Genomic DNA, 26,745 nt, shown 5'->3' with positions numbered 1-26,745 from the left:
GCTTTATAGTCTATGACCTTTATCAGGTTAAGGAAGTTCTCTTCTATTACTATTTTGTTGAGTGTTTTTATAATGATGGGATGTTGGACTTTTTCAAATGCCTTTTCTGAATCTGTTGAGATGATCCTGTGATTTCCTGTTTTTAATTCTACTGATATGATACATTACATTAATTGCTTTTTAGATGTTAAACCAATCTTGCATTGCTGAGATAAAACAAGCTGATTCTACAATTCATACAGAATTTCAAGGGACCCAGGGTAGCCAAAACAATCTTGAAAAAGAACAAAACAGGACTCACATTTCTCAATTTTAAAACTTACTACAAAACAACGGTAATTATGACAGTGCAATACTGGCACAAATATAGAAATACAGATCCGTTGAATTGAATTGAGAGTCCCAAAATAAACATATGTTTATGGCCAACTGATTTTTGATAAGAGTGTCAAAACCATACAAATGATGCTAGGACAAACTGGCTATTCGCATGCAAAAAATGAAGTTGAACCCTTTCCTCATACCATATATAAAAATTAAGTCAAAATGGATCAAAGACCTAAATGTTAGAGGAAAACTATAAAATTCTTAGAAGAAAACATAGGGGTAAAACTTCATAACTTTGGTTTTTGCAATTTATGAGGTGTGGTTTTTATGAGTACTTTCAAAGAAATTGGTAAGAAAAGTAGTAAAATCCTCAAGAAGAAATAGGGAAAGATAAAAATAACAATTCATAAAAGAAATATAAACACCAAGTAACACAAAAAAAATCTAACATCACCAGTTGCTAAGAAATAAGAATGAAAACAAAGCTCATTTACCTACCAAATTATCATGGTGTTAAGGAGTGGGGGAAGCATAGCACATTAGACATAGATATAGATACACATACACTTGTACATATGAATACAGATATTAGATGGATGTTGAATTGTTACTTAAAAAAATTCCCAAATACACACACTTGTGGAAGAAAGTAAGCCAGTAAAGTATTAGTAGTTAAACTGTATTATAAAATTATATAAACAAAAATTATATATGTATATATATATAATTACATATACATTATTTTCTTGGCATAAAAAATAGTAGGTGTTTTAAAAGCCTACACACAAATAGATTTTCCTTGTGATGTGATGAAAGGAATTAAAGGAACAATGAAGAAGAGAGCATTTGGAGAGACATGCAGGCCACTACCCAGAGCAGAGGGTTCACAAAAACATTTCTGTTGCTACAACCCAACACCCAGGAATGGAGGCAACAGGTACTACAGCAATGTGCTCACTCATGTGGCAAACATCCTTATTTATTACCTGCTTTGGAAGTAACAAGCTGCAGCACAAGAGGCCGTCTGGTTACAATGCCCGACCCTCGAGGGAGAAAGTCCCTAAAAAAAAAAAAAAAAGAGAGAGAGAGAGAGAGAGAGAGAGAGAGAGAGAGAGAGAAAAGAAATAATAAATTAAGGCATTTTACATAATTCTGATTACCTACAAATTTATAAGTCAAGTTCCACAGTAATTCCCCTAATTCCCAACCTGTCAGTGCATCACATGTCCAAAGAATGCTAGGCCCACTTTATAAAAGAATCATGTGCAATGTAAAAAAAAGGAAGGGGGGAAGGCCCCTTATATTGAATATTAATCCAGGTGTATTATCATAATGACCTCACTAGAATATGTCACTCATTCATTTAGCTGTAATCAATAAAAGTTTACATTAAATTACTTTGTATTTTCATTTCACATTCATTTTCAGAGAGTCAGTATTTATAAAAACATGTGATACAGAAAACTCCTTTTGGTAATTAAAAAATTCAGTGAGGCACCTGGGTGGCTCAGTCACAGAAGTGTCTGACTCTTCATCTCAGCTCAGGTAATGACCTCACAGTTCATGAGATAGACCCTCACCTTGGGCTCTACACTAACAGCTGGGAGTCTGCTTGGGATTATCTCTTTCTCTCAGTGCCTCATTCACTCTCACTCTCACCTGCACAGGCGTGTACACACTTTGTCTCTCTCTCAAAACAAATAAATTTTTAAAGAAGATCAATATTAGCACCATCAAACACTGACCATTATTAGAGGTAAGAAAGGCATTTTAGACCATGCCTTGTAAATATCCTGAAATTTTTTCCAATAAAAGGTCACACATAAAATGCAGGATTAAGTAGAGATACATATTGTGTATGTAGAAATTAACAGCAGAAAAAACACTGAAGCTTGAGGTTTTTTGTTCTCGTCCCTGATAGGTGAGAGTTTATTTAAAATGGGAGTTTTTTAACAAATAATAATTGTGTTTTAAGTGCATGTTAATATACACTAGACCAATAAAAAAATGCAGCTAAGAAAGTATTTTATAATTACATCTGCAATGCCACATAAACCAGTACTGATTGTACAATGTCAAATTCATTAATATACCTATAACACAGCTTTTAAATGCATTTAGTTTTTTTAATGTTTATTTATTTTTGAGAGAGAGAAAGACAAAGTGGGAGCGGGGGAGGGGCAGAGAGAGCAGGACACATGGAATCTGAAACAGGCTCCAGGCTCTGAGCCATCAGCACAGAGCCAGACGCAGGGCTCGAGCCCACAGACTGGGAGATCATGACCTGAGCCAAAGCTGGACGCACCGACTGAGCCACCCAGGCACCCCTAAATGCATTTAGAATGCCTCACAACTTCTGGAAGATTCATCATTTTAAAAGTCACAAAATTCCATTCAAAATGAACTTCTGACTCAATGGCAATGTTTCTCAAAAATGGTTCCAGGACCACCAGAAAGCGTTATATATCCACAGATGCCCAGGATTCATCCTACATCTACAGATTCAGAATGCCCAGGGGAAGATGTGCAGTATCTGCACTTTTTTTTTTTTTAATGTTTATCGATTTTGTTGAGAGAGAGAGAGCAAGCAGGGGAAGGGCAGAGAGAAAAAGGGAGAGACAGGATCCCAAGCAGGTTTTACAGCTGTCAGCACAGAGCCAGACACAGGGCTCAAACCCATGAACCATGAGATCATGACCTGAGCCAAAACCAAGAGTCTAACACTTAACCAACTGAGCCACCCAGGTGCCCCTGCAGTATCTGTACTCTTAACAAACTCCAGGGGTTTCTGATGTCCACCATGGTTTGAGAAACACTGACTTCAAGTCAGGATACATTACTCAACAATTCAGTGGGTGATAATAGCATAGGTCATACTATGAGTTTTGTAGAAAATCTGGCAGAACAGAGCTTCAACACAGTGGGATTTCAAGGAACAACAGCTTATAAAAATGGCAAAGTCCAGTGAGAATGCTACAGAACCCAAGACTTTAGCTCTACTGATCCTTTAGAATAGAGAGTTGCAGAGATAAAATTAAAATTTCCCCTACTACACATAATTTATTTTGCAAATGCTCATGTAAAGTCTAACAGAGGAAATGACACTGAACAGCCTCTTAACTAAATTAAAGCTTTACTCCTTGATTCCAAGGACTGTTTCATTTGGAATACCATACGTGACTAAAATAAATAATAGTGAAATTACAAATATTGATCCCGAAAATGGCAATCTGAAATAAATAATATTATTTATTCATTAAAAAAAATCACTGAGAAACTAAAACGTGCTGGGGAGATGCTGTGGGCATCACCCTACACTAGTTTCACACCAGAAGTTTGAAATCTAATGGGAAGATAAAGACATGCACGTAGAAGACCATTAAAGAAGGGAACAGATTAACTACACTGGAGTTCAGAAAAGAGAGACCAATAATCTCTAAATATGTATAATGAAATACCCTTTTAATATTCTCCAGGAACTATATTAGAATATTTTCTAGTTTTTATGGTTTCAATAATCACTTAAAATTTAATCAGAACAAGGACAGCATCTACTCTGTGTCTAAAACCAAAACCTAGAAAAAAGAAGTTAACTTGAGAATCAATATGGATAAAGGGAAAACAAAACCAAAGTCCATAGCACAGAGTGGGAGGGAATCTGTTTGAGCTATTAGGACTCTGAATGAGATTTTAGGATGTATAGACAGATGATGCCAAAGACAAATAAATATTCACATCTTAAATACCTGAATAATGCCATTTAATGAATCAATAAAATATTTTCTTAAAAAATAAAAAGAGGTAAAGAAGAAGGGGGAAAAGGAAAATGGAAGAAAGAAGTTTAGTTACTTAATACCTTTGTGCTGAGATCTGTTTCAACTCATGTTTATGGCCATCTATTTATAATGTAGATTTAGTAACAATCCCTTTGAAACATTATTAAAGCAAAATATAATGTATCAAATATTTTAAATAACAATTACCATGTGTTTGACTGAAAAGTAAGCCCACAGATACATCTAAAATTTTTCTCTACCTTTTTTATTAAACAAACAGAACTTTACATGAAAAGTAATAAATGGAGGGGCGCCTGGGTGGCTCAGTCGGTTAAGCATCCGACTTTGGCTCAGGTCATGATCTCGCAGTTTGTGAGTTCGGGCCCCGTGTCGGGCTCTGTGCTGACAGCTCGGAGCCTGGAGCCTGCTTCAGATTCTGTGTCTCCCTCTGTCTCTGACCCTCCACCCGTTCATGCTCTGTCTCTCCCTGTCTCAAAAATAAATAAACGTTAAAAAAAATGTTTTTTTTAGTAATAAATGGATTCAGGTATCCAACCTCACTTCTTACTAACTCATACTTACTGGCCCCCTTCCATCCTACCTCCAATACATATATTCTCACCAAAAATCAAAAGATTTGGTAACCAAATCCTGCTATTTGGAAGTCTCTCTGGACCTCACAAGAGTATCTAAGTGCAACAAAGCACTGGAGAGAAATTTCTCTCTTCTGACGACTACGTGACTGATCTGGCATCCTGAAAATCCATGTCATTCTGATGATCCAGCAGCATGAAGACCATATGCCCAGCACACTGCTGCTGTGAAAAGCTGAGGGGTGAGCTCTCAAATGAAACCCAGAGATCCTGGCTTTGAGCCCCAGTTCTGCCAATGAATGCACAAAATTCTCTTTAAACCTTAACTTCTTTTGCTACTAAACTGAGACAACCCTATGGATCAAATGAAATGCAACATATGACAACTTTTTAAAAAATTTTTTATGTTTATTTTTGAGACAGAGAGAAACAGAGCATGAGTGGGAGAGGGGCAGAGAGCAAGGGAGACACAGAATCCGAAGCAGGCTCCAGGCTGTGAGCTGTCAGCACAGAGCCCGATGCGGGGCTCAAACTCCCCAGCCGTGAGATTGTGACCTGAGCCGAAGTCGGATGCTTAACCGACTGAGCCACCCCGCACCCCCAATATAGCAACTTTTTAAAAACCAAACCACTATAGAAAAAAGTAGTACTATTACCATTATTGTTGCTATAATATAGCCACAGCATGTTTTCCCTGATGTTGCCGTATTCTCTCATCTCAAGTAAATAAATACATAAAAAGCCTCCGCACATAATATTTTAACATTCATGAATGGAAGTTAAAGATGAAGAGCCACAGACCCCACTTGAACTGTACCCTTGGTGTTGACTAGCTGCACTGGTTCAGAAAGCTCAGTTCCTTATAGCTGCCTCCAGCAGGGAGTCAAGACACTGATACAAACAATTATGAATAATTCATTAGCCATTGCATGCAACCATCCACTTGAATTTTACTATTTTCTATGCAATAGGTTGGTTCTCCTGTATGTATACCTTATGGGAAAATTACTTTGCTAAATTAATGCAGAAAAAAGTGACTTGCTTTTAGTTACTGTGGATTTAAACTATAATTTCTATTTATGGTCATGTATATAAAAATATAAAATTTGCACGCCATGTTTCTCCAACGTGAACCTTCAAGGTAAAAAATAAGAAGAGTAATCTGAAGTGGTGCCTGGGTAGCTCAGTCATTAAGTCTGCAACTTGAGCTCCCGTCATGGTCTCCTGGTTGGTGAGTTCAAGCCCCACATAGGACCACCTGCTGTCATCACAGAGCCTACTTCAGGTCCTATGTCTCCCTCTCTCTCTGCCCCTCCCCCGTTCTCTCTCTCAAAAAGTAAATAAACATAAAAAAAAAGAGTAATCTGAAGACTAAGTACCATTTAACTAACTCCACTCTATTGACTGAGTGTCTTATTTATGTACTTATGGTTGGATTGTACAGATTTTAAGGCAGGAAGAGCACTTCCCTCTCGATGCCACATATCAGCTACAACTCAAATGCCTTCCTTCTCTCTCAACCCACCTTAATAAAGCATTAATCTGCACGGTCTTAATAGCTGCTCTTCAGACAATAAATCGATGCTCTTTCATGGTTTCCTGACTTCTGCACAAAAAGTAGAGAACAATTCCCACTCTATGGTCTAAGAACCATCTTGATAATATTTCTTATTGGCTCTTCCAGAAACTTAGTTTACCAAGAAATATTGTTATTGGACCACTACGAAATGACTGACCTTTGGAAGCCTAAAAAAAGGAGAGCAGACTTGCTGTATCAACCAAGCTAAAAGAAGTTTCCCCATTAGCAACAAAAAGTAAATATAGAGAAGTTTTTCTTTAAGATAGATGTTGAGGGGCACCTGGGTGGCTCAGTCGGTTGAGCATCCGACTTCAGCTCAGGTCACGATCTCACGGTTCATGAGTTCGAGCCCCACGTCGGGCTCTGGGCTGATGGCTCAGAGCCTGGAGCCTGCTTCTGATTCTGTGTCTCCCTCTCTCTCTGCCCCTCCCCCATTCATGCTCTGTCTCTCTCTGTCTCAAAAATAAACATTAAAAAAAAAAAGATAGATGTTGAAATGATCATTAACCAGATGATTTGCTTAATAAATACGTTTAACATCTGCCCAGACTGAAGACACGAGGCATAACGTATACTCTCCAAGAAGTTAATTCATATAGCTGATTCATTCAAAGATAAATAAGTTTAGTCTTAGAAGAGAACAGCATGCAAATGATACAACAAACACGACAGGTATATGATTAATTAAGCTCCACACAAGGTGAGATATTGACATAGATCAGGCAATAATCTATTCTGCTTGGAGGAAACGATTTCAGAGAGGCACAAGGTAGGAGGCACTCACAGGGGATGTACAGAGACATGGAAGAGCGAAGTAACACAGAATATCAAGGAACTGTAAATATTAAAGAGAGATCACAATGAGGTAGAAAAGAGTCTGAAGAAGAAGGCAGGACCAGACCTCAGAGGCCTCCACTTGTATATATTTTTTTTCTTCTTCTAAGGCACTAAAGAGTTTTAACTGATAAGATTGGCATTTCAGAAAAATCCCTGGGGGACTATATAGACAATGTTGAAAAAAAGAAAAAGACAGGGAGACCAGTCACTAGCTTGTCCAGGTCACTGAGGATGAAGATAATAAAAGTTAAGCTCAGAGCAGTAATGGCAAGAGACAGAAGACAACAGAGAGAACAGACAATTGGCAGGACGTAACGATCATTTTGATGTGGAATGACGTGAGATGGAGGAGTTAGAATAAATCTCACAGTTCTGGTTCGGTTAGCTGGCTGAATAGTGGTGCCATTAACCAGAACAGGAAATACAGTAAGGTCCAATTATAGCTGTTATTTATATAGTATTTATCATGTGCCAAGCACCATTCTCATTTGATCCTCAGGTAGATGCTATTGTTATTCTCACTTCACAGATGAGGAAGCTGAGACAGAGAAAGGTCACATAATTTTCTCAGGGTCACAAAGCTACTAAGTGACAGATCTAGAACTCCATCCTAGAGAATCGAGTTCTGTGCTAATGTGACCATTAGACTACACTACACTGTAAAGGAATGGGGAAGAAGATAAGGGAATATATTTGTACATACTGATGATCCACAGATGTCTGGAGAATATCAAAATGGAGACAACTACTCAGTTAGACTGAGCAACTGGACCTCAGAATAAAAATCCTGTCTAGAGATAATAATCTGACAGAAATCCATGGGGCAGGTAGTTAAATCCAAGAGAAAACACAAATAGGAATGGAATGGAGAAGATTGATGAATATGGACTAAGGAAAATACCAATATTTAATGGACACTGAAAGAAACAGAACTGACAGATTAAGAAGGGGTCTACAGAGAGGCAAGCCAAATACTATAAATCAAAGGTATCCCTAAAGTCACACTAGCCTCTTAGTTACCTCCACCTAGATGTCTCATACTCAAGCTGTACAACTCATTATCGTCTACCCAACATGCTTTTCCTCCTTCATTCCCAATCATAGTCCAAATCATCAGTATCCACATATGTTAGCCAAGCAAAGTACATGGAAAGCATCCATCCTTCATTTTCCTCTGTCTTCATGCTCTTAATTGGTCACCAAGTCCTGCTGATTCTACCGTCTTAATATCTCTTAAATTCAAAAAAGCTCTCTTCTCTATTTCAATAACCACTTCAGGTACCACCAATGCTCATATACGCTACTACAATAATGTCCCAATTAATTTCCCTGCACCCAAATTGAGCATACTCTAACCCAATCTAAACCAATCAACAATGACATGTCCCATCACATCATTTCCAACTCTAAATCATTCAATCATTCTCCATTGTCTTTAACATGAAATTCAAACCATCAACAAAGCAGATAAAAAGTCATGTTCTTTTGTGGAAGTCTCCATATGCACCTGCAATCTCGGGCTCAGTGCATCAGCACACTCCATATTCGCCTCCTGGGATGCCCATCTCCCACTTTTCCCTCTAGCCAACTTCTACTCGATCTTCAACACTCACCTCCATATCATTTTCCCTTAGAAGCCCTCCTTGAAATCTCCCACGCATACCTCTATCTAAGCTCTTAACATACATATGTTACACTGGTCTATTTACATGTCTGCTCCCTCACGCCTGTGTTCTTCCCAATGCCTCCTTCAGTGCCCAAGCATTAAATATTTCTAATACTTTCTACCTACCCATTAAGGAAGATTTCCAATAGCCCCATATATTCATATCATGGAGGGAAAACACTGTCCTCTCTGATTCCACAACCAGCAGATAGCTAAGTGGCATTTTACATGTACAGAAAGAACAGATAAGAAAACTCTCAATTTATAATTTATTGAGGTCATTTAAGTTAACATTTTTATTATGAACATTTAAGGTCCAACAATACTGGGGCACCCGGGTGGTTCGGTTGGCTACCCGGGTGGGTACTGGGGCACCCGGGTGGTTCGGACTGTCTAATACAGTGTCTGACTTCAGCTCAGGTCATGATATCATGGTTCATAAGTTTGAGCCCTGAGTCGGGCTTTGTGCCGACAGCTCAGAGCCTGGAGCCTGCTTTAGATTCTGTGTCTCCCTCTCCCTCTGCCCCTCCCTCACTCGTGTTTTTCTCTCTCTCTCTCTCTCTCTCTCTCTCTCTCTCTCTCTCTCTCCCTCTCTCTTTCTCTCTCTCAAAAATAAACATTTAAAAAAAATTTTTTTTAAAGATCCAACAGTATTTCCCCAAGTAAAAAATACAAAATACCAGATGGGCCAATATTACTGACTACCTAAAGACACAGAATAGAATTTGAAGGAAACAATTTTTTAAAAAAAACTCCCAGAGCCAATACACTTTTAAAAATTATTCCTTAAGGGGTGCCTGGGTGGCTCAGTCAGTTAAGCGTCCGACTTTGGCTCAGGTCATGATCTCATAGCTCATGAGGTCGAGCCCCATGTCAGGCTCTGTGCTGACAGCTCAAAGCCTGCTTCAGATCCTGTGTTTCCTTCTCCCTCTGCCCCTGCCCCGCTCACCATCTCTCAAAAGTGAATAAACATTTAAAAAAATTTTTTTTAATTATTTCTTAAGAACAGGCATGCCTCTTCCAAAAAACTTATCTTCAAAATATAATTTTATGTGTTCCAAAATAATTCCTGAAGGATTACTATCTTGAAGTCCTTTAAAATGATAAAACTCCAAGTCAATTAGAGGGAAAAGAAGGAAAGAGAGGCGAAGAGGGAAAGGACGGATAGAGAAAGACACAGTGAGAGAAAAACAGACAGGTCCCTGCCAAATACTGCCCACCTCCTGCCCCAAGAAGCACTGAGGTCATGTATTCCACATGCTAAACACAATGGTGCTGTTAAAATCCCTGTGTGCTTCTATGCCTAATCCCGGAGCTTTGCCAACCATTACAATGCCACTTTAACTGTTGAAGGAAATAATTTTGCCAAAATCTACAGATTTAATTGGAAATTTTCCAAAGAAGTTGTCTTTTTTTTCCCTAAATTCTTAGCACAGTATGAATATTAGCATTTACAGATTTGTAAAAGATCACATTTTTCTGTTATTAGTCACTATATAATTTGAGGTATTCAATAAATACCACCATCATTTTGTTTGAAAAACATAGTTACAAATCCATATGCGGGAAACACTGTTTTTATTTTTTTTACTAGCATTTATGGAATTTTAATTCAAATTTACCTTTCATTCACCAAACTCAAAACTTCTAAGCAAGTTTTTCATTAAATCTAATTAATCAATAATGAATGGTTTCCACTGCAACATCCAAAATGCAAAATTTCTGAGTCCAAGATCTATAAACTGAATGAAGAAGCCAGTTTTTAGTTCACAAATACCATGCGTTCTCTCCAACGGGAAACTCTCAATAACTTAATGCCTTCATATTTAATCCATTTTATTTGCTTTTTCACAAAGCCAGCTTGCTCAAAAATTAAAGCATCAGATTAGTGAGTCCCAGCATGAAGGAGAGGCAAAAGGCTCTTGCTCTGCTCCACATCACATGGATGGATCTATTGCCACACAAACGGATGACAAAAGGGACAACCAAAGAGGCTGCTAGTTGCCTGCCCAGTATCTATTTATACCTTTTTTCTTATTAACAGAATCCCAATTTTGTTGAGAATGGCAATGGGACCAACTTTAAGGTAAATAAATAAATCTGTATTTCCCAGCCTCCCTTGCAAATGGGGTATCCACATAACTAAGTTTAATCAGTAAAACATAAGTTAACAAATAGTTCCTTTAAAAAGGTCTGATTTAGCTAATGCATACCTTCTGTCCTTCCCTCTGCTTTCTTCTCCTTGTCAATTATACATAATAGCAGAGCTACAGAAACCATCTTAAGCCACAGGGCAACCTTGAAGATAAAAGCTATGGACTAAGGATAGCAGAGCAAAAGAAGACTGTCTAATACAGTGATGGCATTATGAGTCACTAACCCAGACTGGTACATACTGCCTAACAAAATGAGTAAGAAAGAGAGACAGAGAGACTACATTTTAGAATAGTGTTTCTCAACCTTCTTTCTTTTACTACCCTCCTAAAGAGTCTTACTATACATTTTTCTCCACTAAATTTTCCCCCATTAAATTTAATACAAACAGACACACTGTATATCAGTAAATGTTCTGCATGTACATAGGTGCTTTATACATGAGAAGAGTAAGATTACTTTTGTCCCCCAAGAATCAACTTTTGCCCCTTGGAAGCAATCTCACCCCCACTGAGAATATGTGCTATGGATCAGAGGAATAAGAGAACCCAGAATGCTAAACATTCATCCTGTCAGTCATCCTTTCCTGCAGGGTTTCTAAGAGAGATACGTGGAGGAAAGAAAAGGTCAGAGAGCTTTTGCCTCAAACCCCTACATATTCTCCTCTGAATCCTGGAAACATGGGTTGGACTGTATGGAACCCTCATCTGGCCTAGTTATGAGGCAGGCTTAAGGCCTAGTACCAAAAAAGGCTAAAAGGCCTCCTTTTCCCCTTTTCCATGAAGCCCATATATGAATCTCAGACCTTTGTACGTTGACACTATAGTGAGTAGGAAAGGCCCAAGTGTAGATGACCACAACTCATGAGAAGAAGCTAGGACAAGAGAACACTTATCCAATGACAAGGGGCAGGACTAGTGTAGGTAGCCACTTCAATTGACCTTGCCCCAAGACTGGACTTGGAGAAATATGACCCAATTACTGTCCTTGGTCCCGATTGTTTATTAGCAGTTCCTTGCAGGGGCCTGGAAGAAAAGAGTATGGATAAGAGTAGACGGAAACTTCTATAGTCAATACTATGCTCATCTGTTTTCACTCTTCCTAAGATGTTGGGGGGAAAATTAGGTATTTAACTTAAAGCCAAAAGAGTCAGTTTTTCCACTAAAAAATAATGGAAAGCCATAGCCTCCAACTTCAGTTCAGTTAAGCATCCAACTTCAGCTTAGATCATAATGTCATGGTTGGTGAGTTCAAGCCCCCACAGGGCTCTGTGCTGACAGCTCAGAGACTGGAGCCTGCTTCGGATCCTGTGTCTCCCTCTCTCTCTGCCCCTCCCCTGCTTGCTCTCTCTTTCTCAAAAATAAAACACATTAAAAAAAATTTTTTTAATAAAAAATAAAAAGAATGGGAATCTGATTTTCTAATTATCAAAGAGGGATTTAACTAGATCCTTGGATCTAAATCTCCCTTAATACTCTAGAAGCTTCATCTATTATTTACCCAGGCATACCTTTTATTCCAAGAACATCAGGTTCCCAAGTGACTTCACACTAATTTCAGGCCTTTATCTTGAGTCTTCTACCACAGAAGCCCTTCCCCAAGACATCACCTTTCTTTACCCAACTCACTCTAAAGACAGAAACCTCAGACCTTTTGTACTTGTACACTACAGTGCCTTCAAGAAAGCATTTCGTGAAATGTTAATATATTTAAATGTCTCACCCTCTTTATTCCAAGGTACCATGAACCCCCGTCACATCCCCTCCCCTAGAGAAGCTATCCTAGGACAAGGACCTCATTTCTAAAAGGCCAGTGTTTGGCACAACACTTGACACAAATAAAGTCATCATTATAGGAATTAAAACTGTGAATTTCTTGGGAAGACAAATTTTAAGAATTAAAAAATAAATATGCAAACATTTATAATTAAAGATATAGGTATCATGTATGTGATCTATTCTTTTATTTTTTTACCTGAAAGATTTTTTTTTTTGTCTATTTAGTTGATTCTTTTTTCTGTGATCCTGTAACATTGACTGGAAACTTTAAAGATCAAAGGAAAAAGGAAGAAGGACAGGCACTTAATATCTAATAGATAGATATCTAACAATATCTAATAAATAGATTCATATATATTTATAACATACATATTATAAATATTTAGCTATTTCTTATCTTAAAGGTTACCCTTGAAATGATATTCCCAATGAAAGGTTCAGAAATATATGTTTAATAGCTCCAAGTCCTAAAATGTACTAAAGGTAGCCAGTGGAAACACGTAACAGAGTCCAATAAATTCTTGCTTACTACTTAATACATCCAGCTGACTAAAGAAGGTTTATTGATGAGTAAACTTAAAGAATTACTTTCTCTATCTACACCTCTCTGAGTACAGCAATTAAACTATACCACCCAGTTGTATATATGAAGAATAATATGTAAACTACACATCCACCAACAATCGGTAAACTGATAGTGTGTGAATGAAAAGACACTTTATTTACAGTCCAAACTACCTGTTGTGCTAAAATGATTGGGGTGGCTCCCTGTTTGTTCAGAGTGGAGAGCATCACAAAGCACATTTGCCTCAGCAGCAATGTTTTCTCTTTCTCCTGAGACCTACTAGCATGCTTTATAAACAAGCACAGAAGCTTTTGAAAATTTAAGAAGTCCAAAGGAAAACAGACCATTAGGTTGAAAATAAAATAATCAAGACTGGCAGGATCTACTAATAAATTATGGCCATGAGAGTTTAAGATAGTATTCAACATGAGAAACAGAACAAAGAAATATTAATTCTATTCAAAACCTGAATTTCTCTACCTTTACTAGAATTTTATTAGATAAATATGTAATATTTCTATCTGTGAAGAGCTTTTAAACATTTCTTTTCAGTAAAGCATGGTGGTTAAGAGCACAGATTCTAGCACTGAAATTCCTGGATTTGAATTCAGGATCCACTACTCTTTGGCTCAGTTTCCTCATCTGTAAATTGCAGGTAGGTTGGGGATAGAATAATAGGAATAATACAATCCTTTATCTTTGGGTGCACTGTGGCATGCAACTCAAACTTTCTTCAGATTTAAGAAAGGTAAAATGAGGTCTGAAACTTAAGCTGTGTAATGGAATCTGACTCAGCACCTGGAATCAAACATACTATTTCTGTAGCAAAACAAATGAATATTCACAGTAATAGAAATAAAAGCACACCATGAATAGCCTCACATCAATCACGTCAAGTTTGCCAGTAAATGGGTTCAGGTCAATATAAGTTTTGCCAAATGAGTTACAAAAATAATACTTAATTTTCAGATAATTTTGCATTCTGAAATTGTAGACAAGAAGACTGAAGTACATACTAGGCACATAGTATGTGGTCAAAAATTTCAGCTGCCATCATCACCATCACCATCATCATTAGGATTTTTAGAAGATAGTAGTAAGTTATGCTGATATTTATTTAATTAATTAATTACACAAATTTGTTTCAGAATATATCTCCATAGCAACAAGTAGTGATTATCTTTGGCTGGCCATAAGCATGTGACTTTAGGGCAAGCTAGATCTAGTTTTTCATAGTGTATCTAAAGTTTTGAGTGATATGAAAAGGAAACTATATCAAAATAAACACCTGTAACTTTAACTTTTTCAACTACTTCCTAGAAAGTCATCAGCTACCTAAAGGCTTCATTGTCTAAGAACCCTCACCACTGTTCTACTGCTTTTCATGAGAAAGGTTAATACAAAACAAGGAATGAAAGCTTAAACCAACAAAAGAATCAACACACATTCCAACCACAGTGTGCTCAATTCAAATACAGAATGAAATGAACCCCCTGGCATCTAGAGTATTCACACAAGCGTGTGGCAAGTGTTATTTCTAGCCACTTAAAAGCACCAGTGAAAAGAACTCAAATACTTAGAAAAGAAAAGATCTCCAATCCCATGAGGAGAGGCATTTATTAGCACTTAATGGCCCTCTTTCATTGCCTTTCCACTGACGCATCTCTAATTGTTCCAATTATAATTTCAAGTAACAAAACCAATAATGGTAAAAGCCTATAGTTCAGTGTATGCATTGTGAAAAAAAAGGTCTTTAACAGCACAAAGCAGATATAAAAGTATATGACAACATCGAATCTGGGCAGGCAATGTCACAATAAATAGAGAAAGGAGGTGGTATAAAATGAGCACTGGTCAAGAAACCAGTTTAAGTTCCAGCTGTGACCTCAACAGGCCATTTAATCTATAAGACTCAGTTTCTACATCATTAAAATGTGAGGACTAAACTAATGTCTTCCGATGCCTCTGCCACTCCCAAAATTCTACTAATCCCTGAATGCTAGAAGTAAACCAAGATACACAGAATCTAATCTCACCACTGGCTTTCTAAGCAATCTAAGGCTTCTTGTTTTTACTTCCATAACTGGGAATGTTAGTATCCAGTTTAAGTCCAGTGAATGCAAGGACTATGTCTTATATACTCCCCACTACCATGCATGGCACATAGCAGGTACTAAACATATTAAAGAGAAGAAGAAAAAGGGAGGCAGGCAGGAAACAAGAAGGCACAAAGACACAAAGCCAGGAAGGCGAGACGAAATTGGTTTACTAATTTAATCTGGCTACAGCACTGCACATAAGAGTGATGGGGCTTGGGGGTGATGGTGGGAGTTCAGAGCTGACACCCAAGAAAGAATCCTTGAAGACATCTTTGGTGCAAAAAGGTGATTGTATTAAAACACAGGAACAGGACTTGTGGGCAGAAAGAGCTACACTGGTGTTGTTAAGAGTGACTGATTATATACCTTCAGGTTGGGAGGGGGTTAGGAACAGCATAAGTCTTTAAAGAATTTTGGAAGCAAGGTTTCCAGGACCTTGAGGGACTAACTGTTGTTAGGAAAATGTCATTTATTACTGCTTAGTAAAACCTCAGTCATGAGACCCTTCAGATGTATATCAGGGGCCATATGCTTGGAGTATAATTGCCAACATATACTTGGGGGTTAAAGATGAAAGAGGTCTGAAAAGGAATTTTTATGTGTTTAAGGAGACTCACAGGATCCTGGTGGGGGTCAGGATAATGTTAAGCCAAGATCCCCTTTTGCCCCCAGCAAAGTGTCATCATCAAGGCAGCTGAGCTCCTAGAGGAAGGTCACTCTGCCTGTTTCAAGGACTTGTCACTGGGCTGTAGGCAGTAAGGGAGTTTAATTTTTCATTTGCCTTTGCATCCCACATCACCACGGCAAGCACTTAAACCCCCTTACATCTTGATGAGGATGATATTAGGGCTCCAGGAAACAGAGTCTATAGGTTTCTGGAGATTAGGCTATGGATAAGATTGCATTTTTCTTGCAATTTACTAAGTTATCCATGAACTGAAGGAGACTCCTGTTGTGCATGACTGTGATCTCTGTCAGTCAATCATTTGCTTTCTTTCCTTTCCCCTGTTCTTGGGCAGCCAGGAGTGTCTGAGGAACATCATACATATCCTGCCTTGGGAGGTGGGGGTGATGCTTTCAGCCTGTACTTTGCCCTCAGCTTGCCCCAGGTTCCCTCCTCAAGAGGACAGTGATGAAAGACAGCTTGAAATATGGGTTTCCTGCTTTTAAGAAAGAGCAGATTAGGAAATTTCAAATTCAGAGAATATATTATATTAAAGAATATTACAGTTATAATATCTATTAAATGTTTTCTGTCCTCAGAAATTAAGATGCTAAAAAACAAATGTGTGATATATTATGCAGGCTTACATATTAATTATTGTCATACTTTAAGAATGGAGAAAGCATAAATTATATTTTCTATTCTTGAATATTTTTCCTCATTGTTAGTATTTAATATTAATACAGGTAAAAAAAATAAACACCAATCAATTAAAAATGAAAATACTGAGATTTGGAAGTGAGAGAGGAAAAGATAGAAATCTCTGGATAAAAACCAATTTTCTTTTTTTTTTAAATTTTTTAAATGTTTATTTATCTTTGAGAAAGGGAGAGAGAGTATGCAAGCCAGAGAGGGTCAGAGAGAGAGGCAGAGAGAGGATCCAAAGCAGGCTCTGCTGTCAGCACGGACCTCAATGTGGGGCTCAAACCCACGAACAGCAAGATCATGACGTGAGCAGAAGTCAGATGCTTAACCAACTGAGCCACCCAGGCACTCTGAAAAGCAGCATTTCTAACACAAGATTTCAAACATTAGCAAACAACATTAACAAAATAGCAGCACTTTAAATTAATTATATATTTATGAAACTAAATCTATACTACTTTTGTTAACCTGAACATGAATACTGTAAATATTCACTAATAGCCATAGGTCAATAGTCAAAAGTAGAGTGTAATTTCAGTTGTCATTGCCCACAGTTTATATTTTCATGAAGTTAACATACAAGATTCATATCCTATCTCCTGAGTCAATGAGATCTGAGATACAATAGACCAATATTTTTTTAAAATATGGGATGTGACCAATAAATAGATCATGAAATCAATTTTGTAGATCATGACTAATATAGTTTTTATAGTAAAAAGGAATAGAATTCCATGGAAAATATCTGAGCATATCACATGTGGAAATGTTAATTATTTCATAAAACTTCTGTTTGTTTTATAAACATGCAGTGGTTCAAAATGTAAAATATATTTCTTACAATGAGATACAGTCAATGTTTGAGAAACACTAGGTGAGTCTTCCCCATTCCATGTAAGATTGTTTGTAGTATTTTAGATATATTATAATTTTGTACTTCAATATAAAAAAAATGTTATCATTTAATATAGAAGCAGAGAATTTTAGAGTCTTAAAGAGTTTTATCAAGAGCTTGAAAATCCTAGATTATTGTATTTTAAGTCCCACAGGGGTGCAGTTTTAAATAGTGGATTAGTATAGGCCTCAATGAAAAAAAAATGAGATTTGAGCAATGACTTGAAGGGGTGAGTGAGTTAGCAGATGTGAGAGATATGAGAGATATGTGTCTGGCATGCTAGAAAGAAAGGAACAAAGGGAAGAAATCAAAGATTAGGTTAGAGGGGGAAAGAGTGGCCACTGTAAGGATTCTGGCTTTTCTCTATGTGAAATGGTGAGCTACTGATCTCACTTACATTCAAGAGGGAACAGACCTCATCATAATATAGGCCGCATGTGACATACCCACAGCTAATACCATACTCAACAGTAAAAAGTTGAAAGCTTTTCCTCTAAGATCAGGAACAATAAAAGAATCCTTATTCTCCCCACTTTTATTCAACACAGTATTGGAAGTCCTAGCCACAGCAATTAGGCAAGAAAAGAAAATAAGACATCCAAATTGGAAAGGAAAAGATAAAACTGTCACTATTAGCAGATGAGATGATACCATATATACATATATATATATATATAATCCTATAAACATTGGGGTGCATGTGCCCCTTCAAAACAACTAAAGTGTATTATGCTAAGCAAAATTAGTCAGAGAAAGACAAATATCATATGACTTCACTCATACGTGGAATTTAAGATACAAAACAGATGAACATAAGGGAAGGGAAGCAAAAATAATATAAAAACAGGGAGGGAAACAAAACATAAGAGACTCTTAAATATAGAGAACAAACTGAGGGTTGCTGGAGGAGTTGTGGGAGATGGGATGGGCTAAATGAGCAAGAGACATTAAGGAGGACACTTGTTGGGATGAGCACTGGGTGTTATATGTTCAGCATGAATCACTGGACTCTACTCCTGAAATCACTATTGCATTATATGCTAACTAACTTGGATGTAAATTAAAAATAAATAAATAATAAAAAATTAAAATAAGTAAAAAAAATGTTTAAGCCCTACAGACTTCACCAAAAAACTTTTAGAACTAAAAAATAAATTCAGTAAACTTGCAGGATACAAAATTAATACACAAACTCTATTGTGTTTCTGTATACTAATAACAAAATATCACAGAAAGAAATCAAGAAAATCCCATTTACAATTGCATCAAAAAGAATAAAATACCTTGGAATAAATTTAGGAGGTGAAAAACTATATTGAAAACAATAAAACATTGATGAAAGAAATTGAAGAAGATGCAAATAAGTGAAAAGGTATTATGTGCTTATGGATTGGAAGAATTAAAATTTGGGTCCATACTACCCAAAGCAATCTACAGAGACAATGCAATCCCTATCAAAATTCCAATGGCATTTTTCACAGAACTAGAACAAATAATTCTAAACTTTGTATGGAACCACAAAAGACCCTGAATAGCCAAAGAAATCTTGAGAAAAAAGCAAAGCTGGTGGCATCATAATCTCAGATTTCAAACTATATTACAAAACTACTGTAATCAAAACAGTATGGTATTGGCATAAAAACAGACACAAATATCAATGGAACAGAATAGATTATAAATAAACCTACACATATATGGTCAATTAATTTACAAACAGGAGGCAAGAATATGCAATGGGGTAAGGACAGTCTCTTCAATAAATGGTGTTGGGAAAGCTGGACAGCTACCTGCAAAAGAATGAAACCAGACCACTCTCTTACACCATACACAAAAGTTAACTCAAAATACATCAGACTCGAATGTAAGACCTGAAACCATAAAAATCCTAGAAGGAAACATAGGCGATACGCTCTTTAACACTGGACTTAGAAATGTTTTTCTTGGATCTGACTCTAAAGACAAGAGAAACAAAAGCAAAAATAAACAAATGGGCCAACATCAAACTAAAACCAACAAATCAACAAAATGAAAAGGCAAACTACTGTATGGAGAATATATTTGCAAATCATACATCCAATAAGGGTTTAATATTCAAATATACAGAATTCATACAGCTCAGTAATAAAAAAAAACAGTGAATCTGATTTTTAAAATGGGCAGAGGATCTCAATAGACATTTTTCAAAAAAAAGACATACAGATGGCAAACAGACACATGAAAAGATGTTCAACATCACTATTCAACATAGAAATGCAAATCAAAACCACAATGAGATATCACCTCACACCTGTCAGAATGGCAATTAGCAAAAAGACAAGTAAAAACAAGTATTAGCAAGGATATAGAGAAAAGGGAACCCTTGAGCACTGTTGGTGGGAATGTAAACTGGTGCAGTCACTATAGAAAACAATATGGAGGTTCTTCAAAAAATTAAAAATAGAACTACCACATGATCCAGCAATTCCACTTCTGGCTATCTACCCAAAGAAAACGAAAATGCTAATTTAAAAAGAGAAATGTACCCCTGTGATCATTGCAGCATTATTTACAATAGCCAGGACATGGAAGCAACCAAGGAATCCACTGATGGATGAATGGATAAAGAAGATGCATGTGTGTGTGTGTGTGTATGATAAAACAGTACTCAGCTATAAAAAGGAATGAAATCTTGCTGTTTGCAGCAGTATGTATGGACCTTGAGATTATTATGCTAAGTGAATTAAGTCAGAAAGAGGAAAGCAAATACCACATGATTTCACTTACACTCTATGTGGAATCCAAAAAATAAAATAAGCAAAACAAAACCCAGATTTAATAGATACAAAGAACATATTGGTGGTTGCCAGAGGGGAGGAATATGGGGGTTTAAAATGAGTGTATGAGACCAAGAATACAAACTTCCACTTAGAAAATAAACAAGTCATGGAGATGTAATGTACAGCATGGGGAATACAGTCAATAATATTGAATTAACTTTGGTGATGAATGGTAACTAGACTTATTGAAGCAATCATTTTCCATTTTATAATAGTATAATATATTAAAATATAATTATTTTATTTTATTTTAGAGAGACAACAAGTGAGTGGGGGAAAGGGGCAGAGAGAGAGAGAGAGAGAGAGAGAGAGAGAGAGATATCTCAAGCAGGCTCCTCACTCAGAGCAGAGCCCAACAAAGGGCTCAATCTCACGACTGCAAGATCATGACCTGAGCTAAAATCAAGAGTTGGATGCTTAACAGGTGTACGAGGCAATCATAATTTCAATGTATGTGTACAAAGGTCGAGTCACTATGTTGAGCACTTGAAACTAATAATACTGTATGTCAATTATATTTCAATTAAAAAATAAATAAAAATAAAAGGATTACTTTGACTACTACAAATAAACTGTAGGAGTCAAAGATGGAAGGAGGAAAAACAGGAGATGTTAGACTAATAGACGCAAAATATGGAGACTTGGACCAGGGTCATAGTGACGGAAGTAGTGAAAGGTGGTCAAATTTGGGGCATAGTTAAAAATAGAGCTCACCCGGAAATAGTTCTGCCTTGCAGCACAATGTGGTAGGATATTTTTTGTTGTGTCCAGAAAGACTTGGGCTCAAATTCCAGCTCTATCGCTCACTGAGTCTGTATTACCTTGGCTATTTTATTTCGCCTCTCTAAATCTCAGAGTCTAGGTCTGTAAAATAAAAATAGTGTCACATGGAGCTCCTGGGTGGCTCGATCGGTTAAGTGTCCAACTCTTAATATTGGCTCAGGTCGTGATCTCGTGTTCGTGAGATCAAGCTTGGGCTCCTTGCTGAGCATGGAGCCTGTTTGGGATTCTTTCTCTCCCTCTCTTTCTCTGCCCCTCCCCCCACTCATACTCTCCCACCACCTCAAAATAAATAAACAAAAAAATTTTTCAATGATTTTAAAAAATAGCATCACATACTCTAAAAAGTTGCTGAAAGGATTACATAATGTATAGAGAATATAGCAGGACTTCAATAAATGTGAGCTGCTTTTCTTCCTTCCTATTATAATAATTTTGTTAGAGACATACTTAAAATACAGAAGGCCCAGGAAGTTACATCCACTGGACATTTCATGGAAATCAAGAATTTTTGATGAAAATGATAACTTTTACAATATAATTATGTATCTATAAAATAAAATAGATTTGTACATTCTTATTAAAAAACAAAAACAGAAGATTCAGGCTCATGCCGGATCCTTCACGTTGGAGGACATCAGCAATGAGATTCTGTACAAAAGTTTCTTGACAATCTGGTTCATCATTTCATTAGAAGACCACTTAATGGTAGAACATCAAGAACAGCTCTCAGGGGCAAGAGAGCCTGTTGGTCTCTGAAATGAAAAAAAAATGTTACTTAAAAAGAAGTTGTCCTAAAGAAGGACAACTTTACAGTGCAATTGAACTACGGTTTTTCTTTACAGTGCAATTGAACTACAGTTATAAAATCTTAGCAATGTTTGACAAGCTACTTCACTCATTTCTTCAGCAAATCTTTGAAAGCTATGAGGTTGAAGGCACTGTAAAGATATTGAACAATCTAGAATAATCCTTTCCCTCAGAGGGTTCACAGTCTAGTACATCTACCCTTCATTCAACCATCACATACTGAAATCACACTCTACCTGCAAACTGAAGAGGTAGGTCACCTCCTAAAATTAAAAACTCTCTATTTCCAAAACAGCCCATTATATTTTCAGTCTTACGACTCATGTTTTGACCCTTACAATTTACTTGTATCCATGTTGATTTTCCTGTCTGTGCAGCCTCTTCATTCTTCAATAAAATTAATTTTGTGTACCACTCCCAAGTTAAAATCAACTCGAAATACCTCCCTCACCTATTAAAAAGCTGCTTCTCAATAACCACCTCATTATGTTTAAAAGTCCTCCTCCTGATTGAAGATCTTCCCCTAAACCCAGCTCGCACTGAGTAAATGTTTTATGGCTATTCTCCTCTCTATCACATGCACCAAAAAATTAAAAATAAATCTCAGCTCCATCAAGACAGTTCTCCTTAGGGATCCTGCTTCCGTGTATACCAGAGTCCCCTGCTCAAGGCTTTTGCAACTGTGGCTCTCCCTCCCTTAAATATCTTCTGTCTTCTTAATAAAAGTCATTTCATTCAACTCTCACAGTCTGTGATTTAAGCAAGGCAAGCATTATCTCTATATTGCAAATTAGGAAGCCAAGAATTATTTTTAGACTCCCTACTCTCTGCTTATTCAAAAAGGAGAGGTGATATTTGACATGAATTCTTAAAAATGAGCAAGCATTTTCCAGGTGGTTAGACAAAGATGAGGACATTTTCAAGACAGATGCATAAAGGCCAGGAGGTATGAAAGAGAAGCACATATACATGAATGTATACATGTGTGTACATACACATTCATATATGCACATAAGCTATGAATTGCTCCACTACACTCAGATCAAGAAATGTCACATCTTTTTGTTTCTCAAATTCAAACCAGTTTAGATTTCCAGGCCAACATTCATTCATATCAGTAAGAAATCTAGTATCACACACGTTTAAGGACTCTTCTTTCACCCTTTGATTTGTATCAGACCCCAAAGGTGATGCAGTGAAGAAAAACATAGTCAAGGCCTTTAGTCAGTGGCCCATGGTGACCCCTGCAGGAGATGCTCATTGTTTATACCCTTGTGCCTTGCTGACTTAGCTCCTTTGGTGGCATCCAGTGCTTACCCTCCATGCCACCTTCCCCAGCCTCCATACCAAGTTAATCATGGGGACCTTCACAACGTATGTTCAGTCCTCCCTAGTACCCATATTACCACATTCACTTCAGAACCTCCAAGGCACTGCTTCAACTAGAGTACCAGCTTCAACTATCCATAAAAATGAACTGTCTCTGATTTTCTCTCCCTGGAGATTTCTTTTTTTCTCTGGGAGAAATCAGGCAATCTTCTAAAGACAACCAGCATTTCTTTCCCAACCTTTTAATAATAATGGGGTTCAGTTTTTCTCTCAAAGACTTTAGACATAGGATAGTCCTAAAAGCTTGTACCATGGAATCTAAGACCACAAAGAATGTTTACCTTCCTTGGGAATAAGGAGGATTCCATCTTTAGCAATGGAGTAGACAGTCTCCCATTCCCAAGAACAGAATGTATGCTTCTTTCAATGATGAAGCACAAACATTAGTGTTGTATTTTCCTATCTTGCTACAGTAAATTCTTGATAAGTTGCCCTGTTACATATATATCTATTTTTTTTATTTTTTGACTTTTTTTAATGTTTTTTTTTTTGAGTGGGGGGAGGGGCAGAGAGAGAGGGAGACACAGAATCCGAAGCAGGCTCCAGGCTCTGAGCTGACAGCACAGAGCCCCATGCAGGGCTTGAACCCACAAATTGTGAGATAATGACCTGAACTTAAGTCAGACACGTAACCAACTCAGCCACCCAGGCACCCCTTTATCTAACTAATTTTAAGTCTTTTTCACCAAAGAGATCACAGGCACCTGGTATAATTGTCACTGTAGGCATGCATAGTTGATTGTTATATAAGCCCAAATATATATTATATATATATTTGACAATCACAAACCAAACTGTCCTTAAGTATAGCTAGGTACAACAGATACAACAAAATTTATCGAAAAGATATAAGGATTATCTTTTTAGTCCAGCATTAAAAGGCATCACATTATCTCTAATTAAAAATTAAGTCTGTGTTTCTGATAGATCCTAAACTTTGTCAATAAAATATTTTCCACAATTACTCTTCTACCAAGTACCAGTCTGTCACAATAAATGTAGGACCCACAAACCCAAGTCTAGTGGAGAAAGAATTCTAACTCTGAGATTATTTTGCTCACAGTAGAACATTTAAAACAGTACAACATTTAAAAATTTCCAGCTATTACCTCTTTTTAAGCTCCCTTTTCTAACAGTATGCAACATGTCTACAAGTAAAATTTTTAAGTTCCAAGCTCACTTAAAACCTCTGATGAAAATGTCTTCTTCAATCAATTCCCACATCAACAAAGTGCTGCAATTAAAAGATAATGGATTACAAAGAAGAAAGAGTTTGGTCCTGACACTAGTTCTAGGGCCTTGAACAAGTTACTGAACCCCTTTTACCTGTTCTCTCATTTGTAAACAAGCAAAACAAAACAAAACAAAACAAAAAATAGCAATAGTACGCTGGCCTTCCTCCAGTATAGTTGTGTCATGTTTTATCAAATAAGACAGCACTTGGAAAAGCTCTGTAAAAACTGTAGCATGAAAAAAATGCAAGGCAGTATTATTGCCAACATCCATCTTGGAGCATAAATTTAACAAAAAAAGTTACCCCCAAACACAAGAAAATTCAGAAAGACAGAACCAAGTACAAAGGAAAAATCAACAATAAGTTGATTTTTAAGTTACAGTATTTGCTACTCTCCATTCTGGGACATCAAACTATATATATATAAGACTTTTCTTAAAATTGTCACATTATACATCTTGTTTCTCTCAGTGAGAATTTCTCTTTATGGTATTCCCCTATTTTTACCCCAGTTCAACCCTTTAAAGAAGTTTTCTTAACAGAACTGTTGTAGAAAATTTTCAGTCAAAACACAAAAAAACACAAGCACTTTTTACCAATAAGATACTTTTATATTCCCCTATCTCTGATAGACCCCTGAACCAATTGTTCCCTGTGAACCCAGTCACTGAACCAATTGTTGATAAAATAATCAGAGATTTAAGTCTTTGATCAATTAAAAAAAAAAAAAGGTTTCTCATCCTAACAAAGATTATCACTCCTGAACACACTTCCACAGAGTCAACAACATTCCAGGTCATTACTTTGATTTTAAGCCATTGTCCAGATTTCAGACTTTTACTTATAAGACAAAAACATTACTCAAGTCAGGAATTTTGGATCTTAGAAGGTTTCAAGGTTTGTCCTTCCTGAATGTCAACAGGGCTACTGCAATTCAGTAATGAGCATTTTTACTTCCAATGTACCATAGTCTGATTTTGTTCCCTGGCAATTCTCAAAGTATAATAAAATACTCATTTCTTTTAAGTGGTAAAAGAAATATAATGGAACTTGCATATTTGATTTTTAATCATTTCTATTTTAGATTACCATTTCAATTAAAGATATTAAATGGAAAGAACACTATATCTCAGAATAAAAGAGATGAATATTTGCTACTCCAAAGCTGATAAAATTAATGTAATCTTGAGGATCAAAGGACAGTCTGGGATAGGTTTTTTTTTTAATTTTTAATGTTTATTTATTTTAAGAGAGAGTACAAGTGGGAGAGGAGCAGTGAGAGATACAGAGAGAGAACTCCAAGAAGGCTCCACACTGTCAACACAGAGCCCTATGTGAGGCTTGATCCCACAAACTGTGAGATCATGACCTGAGCCAATATCAAGAGTCACATGCTTAACTGACTGAGCCACCCAGGCACCCCATGATAGAGTTTTTTTAATCTTAAAAAACCCCGACTATTTACTAACCTTTCTATGATCCCAGAAAGCAATAAAGACTTGGAATGTTTTAAATGTGGTAGAAATATAAACTTGAACTGACAATATGAAGCTTCCTTGACATTCCCTTCATCTAGCACCAGGTTTTCTATACCAGCCACACATCACAGCTCTCTCTCAGCAATTTCTCTAAGAAACACTAACTCTTGGGCATCCTATACACAAATAATAACAGAGTGAGAAAGGCCTCAGCTAACCCTTTAAGTGCCAAATTTTATTTTATTTTATTTTATTTTATTTTATTTTATTTTATTTTATTTTATTTTTTATTTTATTTTGAGAGAAAGAATCTCAAGCAGGTTCCTCACTGTCAGTGCAGAACCGGACACGGGGCTTGATCTCATGAACTGTGAGATCATTACCTGAGCTGAAATCAAGAGTTGGACGCTTAACCAACTAAGCCACCCAGATGCCCTGCCAAAATTTTATTTTAATGGAAAACTATAAAATATAATTAATATTTTCTTGTTGGCATTCTTAATACACAGTATATCAAGTATTAAACATCTCTTAATAAAGGCTTCATTTAAAACATCAATTATTATTACAGTAGGCTAAAACATAGTGATACCCACAGTG

At 36.7% G+C, this 26,745-nt stretch overlaps 1 protein-coding gene across 7 annotated transcripts in view; it reads right to left on the bottom strand.

Annotated features, from left to right (window-relative positions):
- The window catches only part of DNM3 (dynamin 3), a 557,387-nt gene that overhangs the window by 465,301 nt on the left and 65,341 nt on the right, over nucleotides 1-26,745 (bottom strand). For all 7 annotated transcript variants that reach the window (XM_043568980.1, XM_043568982.1, XM_043568983.1 and 4 more), the window contains exon 2: nucleotides 1,314-1,387. In XM_043568980.1, the coding sequence (XP_043424915.1) occupies nucleotides 1,314-1,387 (74 nt within the window). The remainder of the gene's footprint in view (nucleotides 1-1,313; nucleotides 1,388-26,745) is intronic.

This window comes from Prionailurus bengalensis, chromosome E4, assembly GCF_016509475.1.
Source record: "Prionailurus bengalensis isolate Pbe53 chromosome E4, Fcat_Pben_1.1_paternal_pri, whole genome shotgun sequence".
NCBI classification, from domain to species: domain Eukaryota; kingdom Metazoa; phylum Chordata; class Mammalia; order Carnivora; family Felidae; genus Prionailurus; species Prionailurus bengalensis.
The sequence above is the reverse complement of the archived record's forward strand: the minus strand, read 5'-3'. Positions and strand labels throughout refer to the sequence as shown.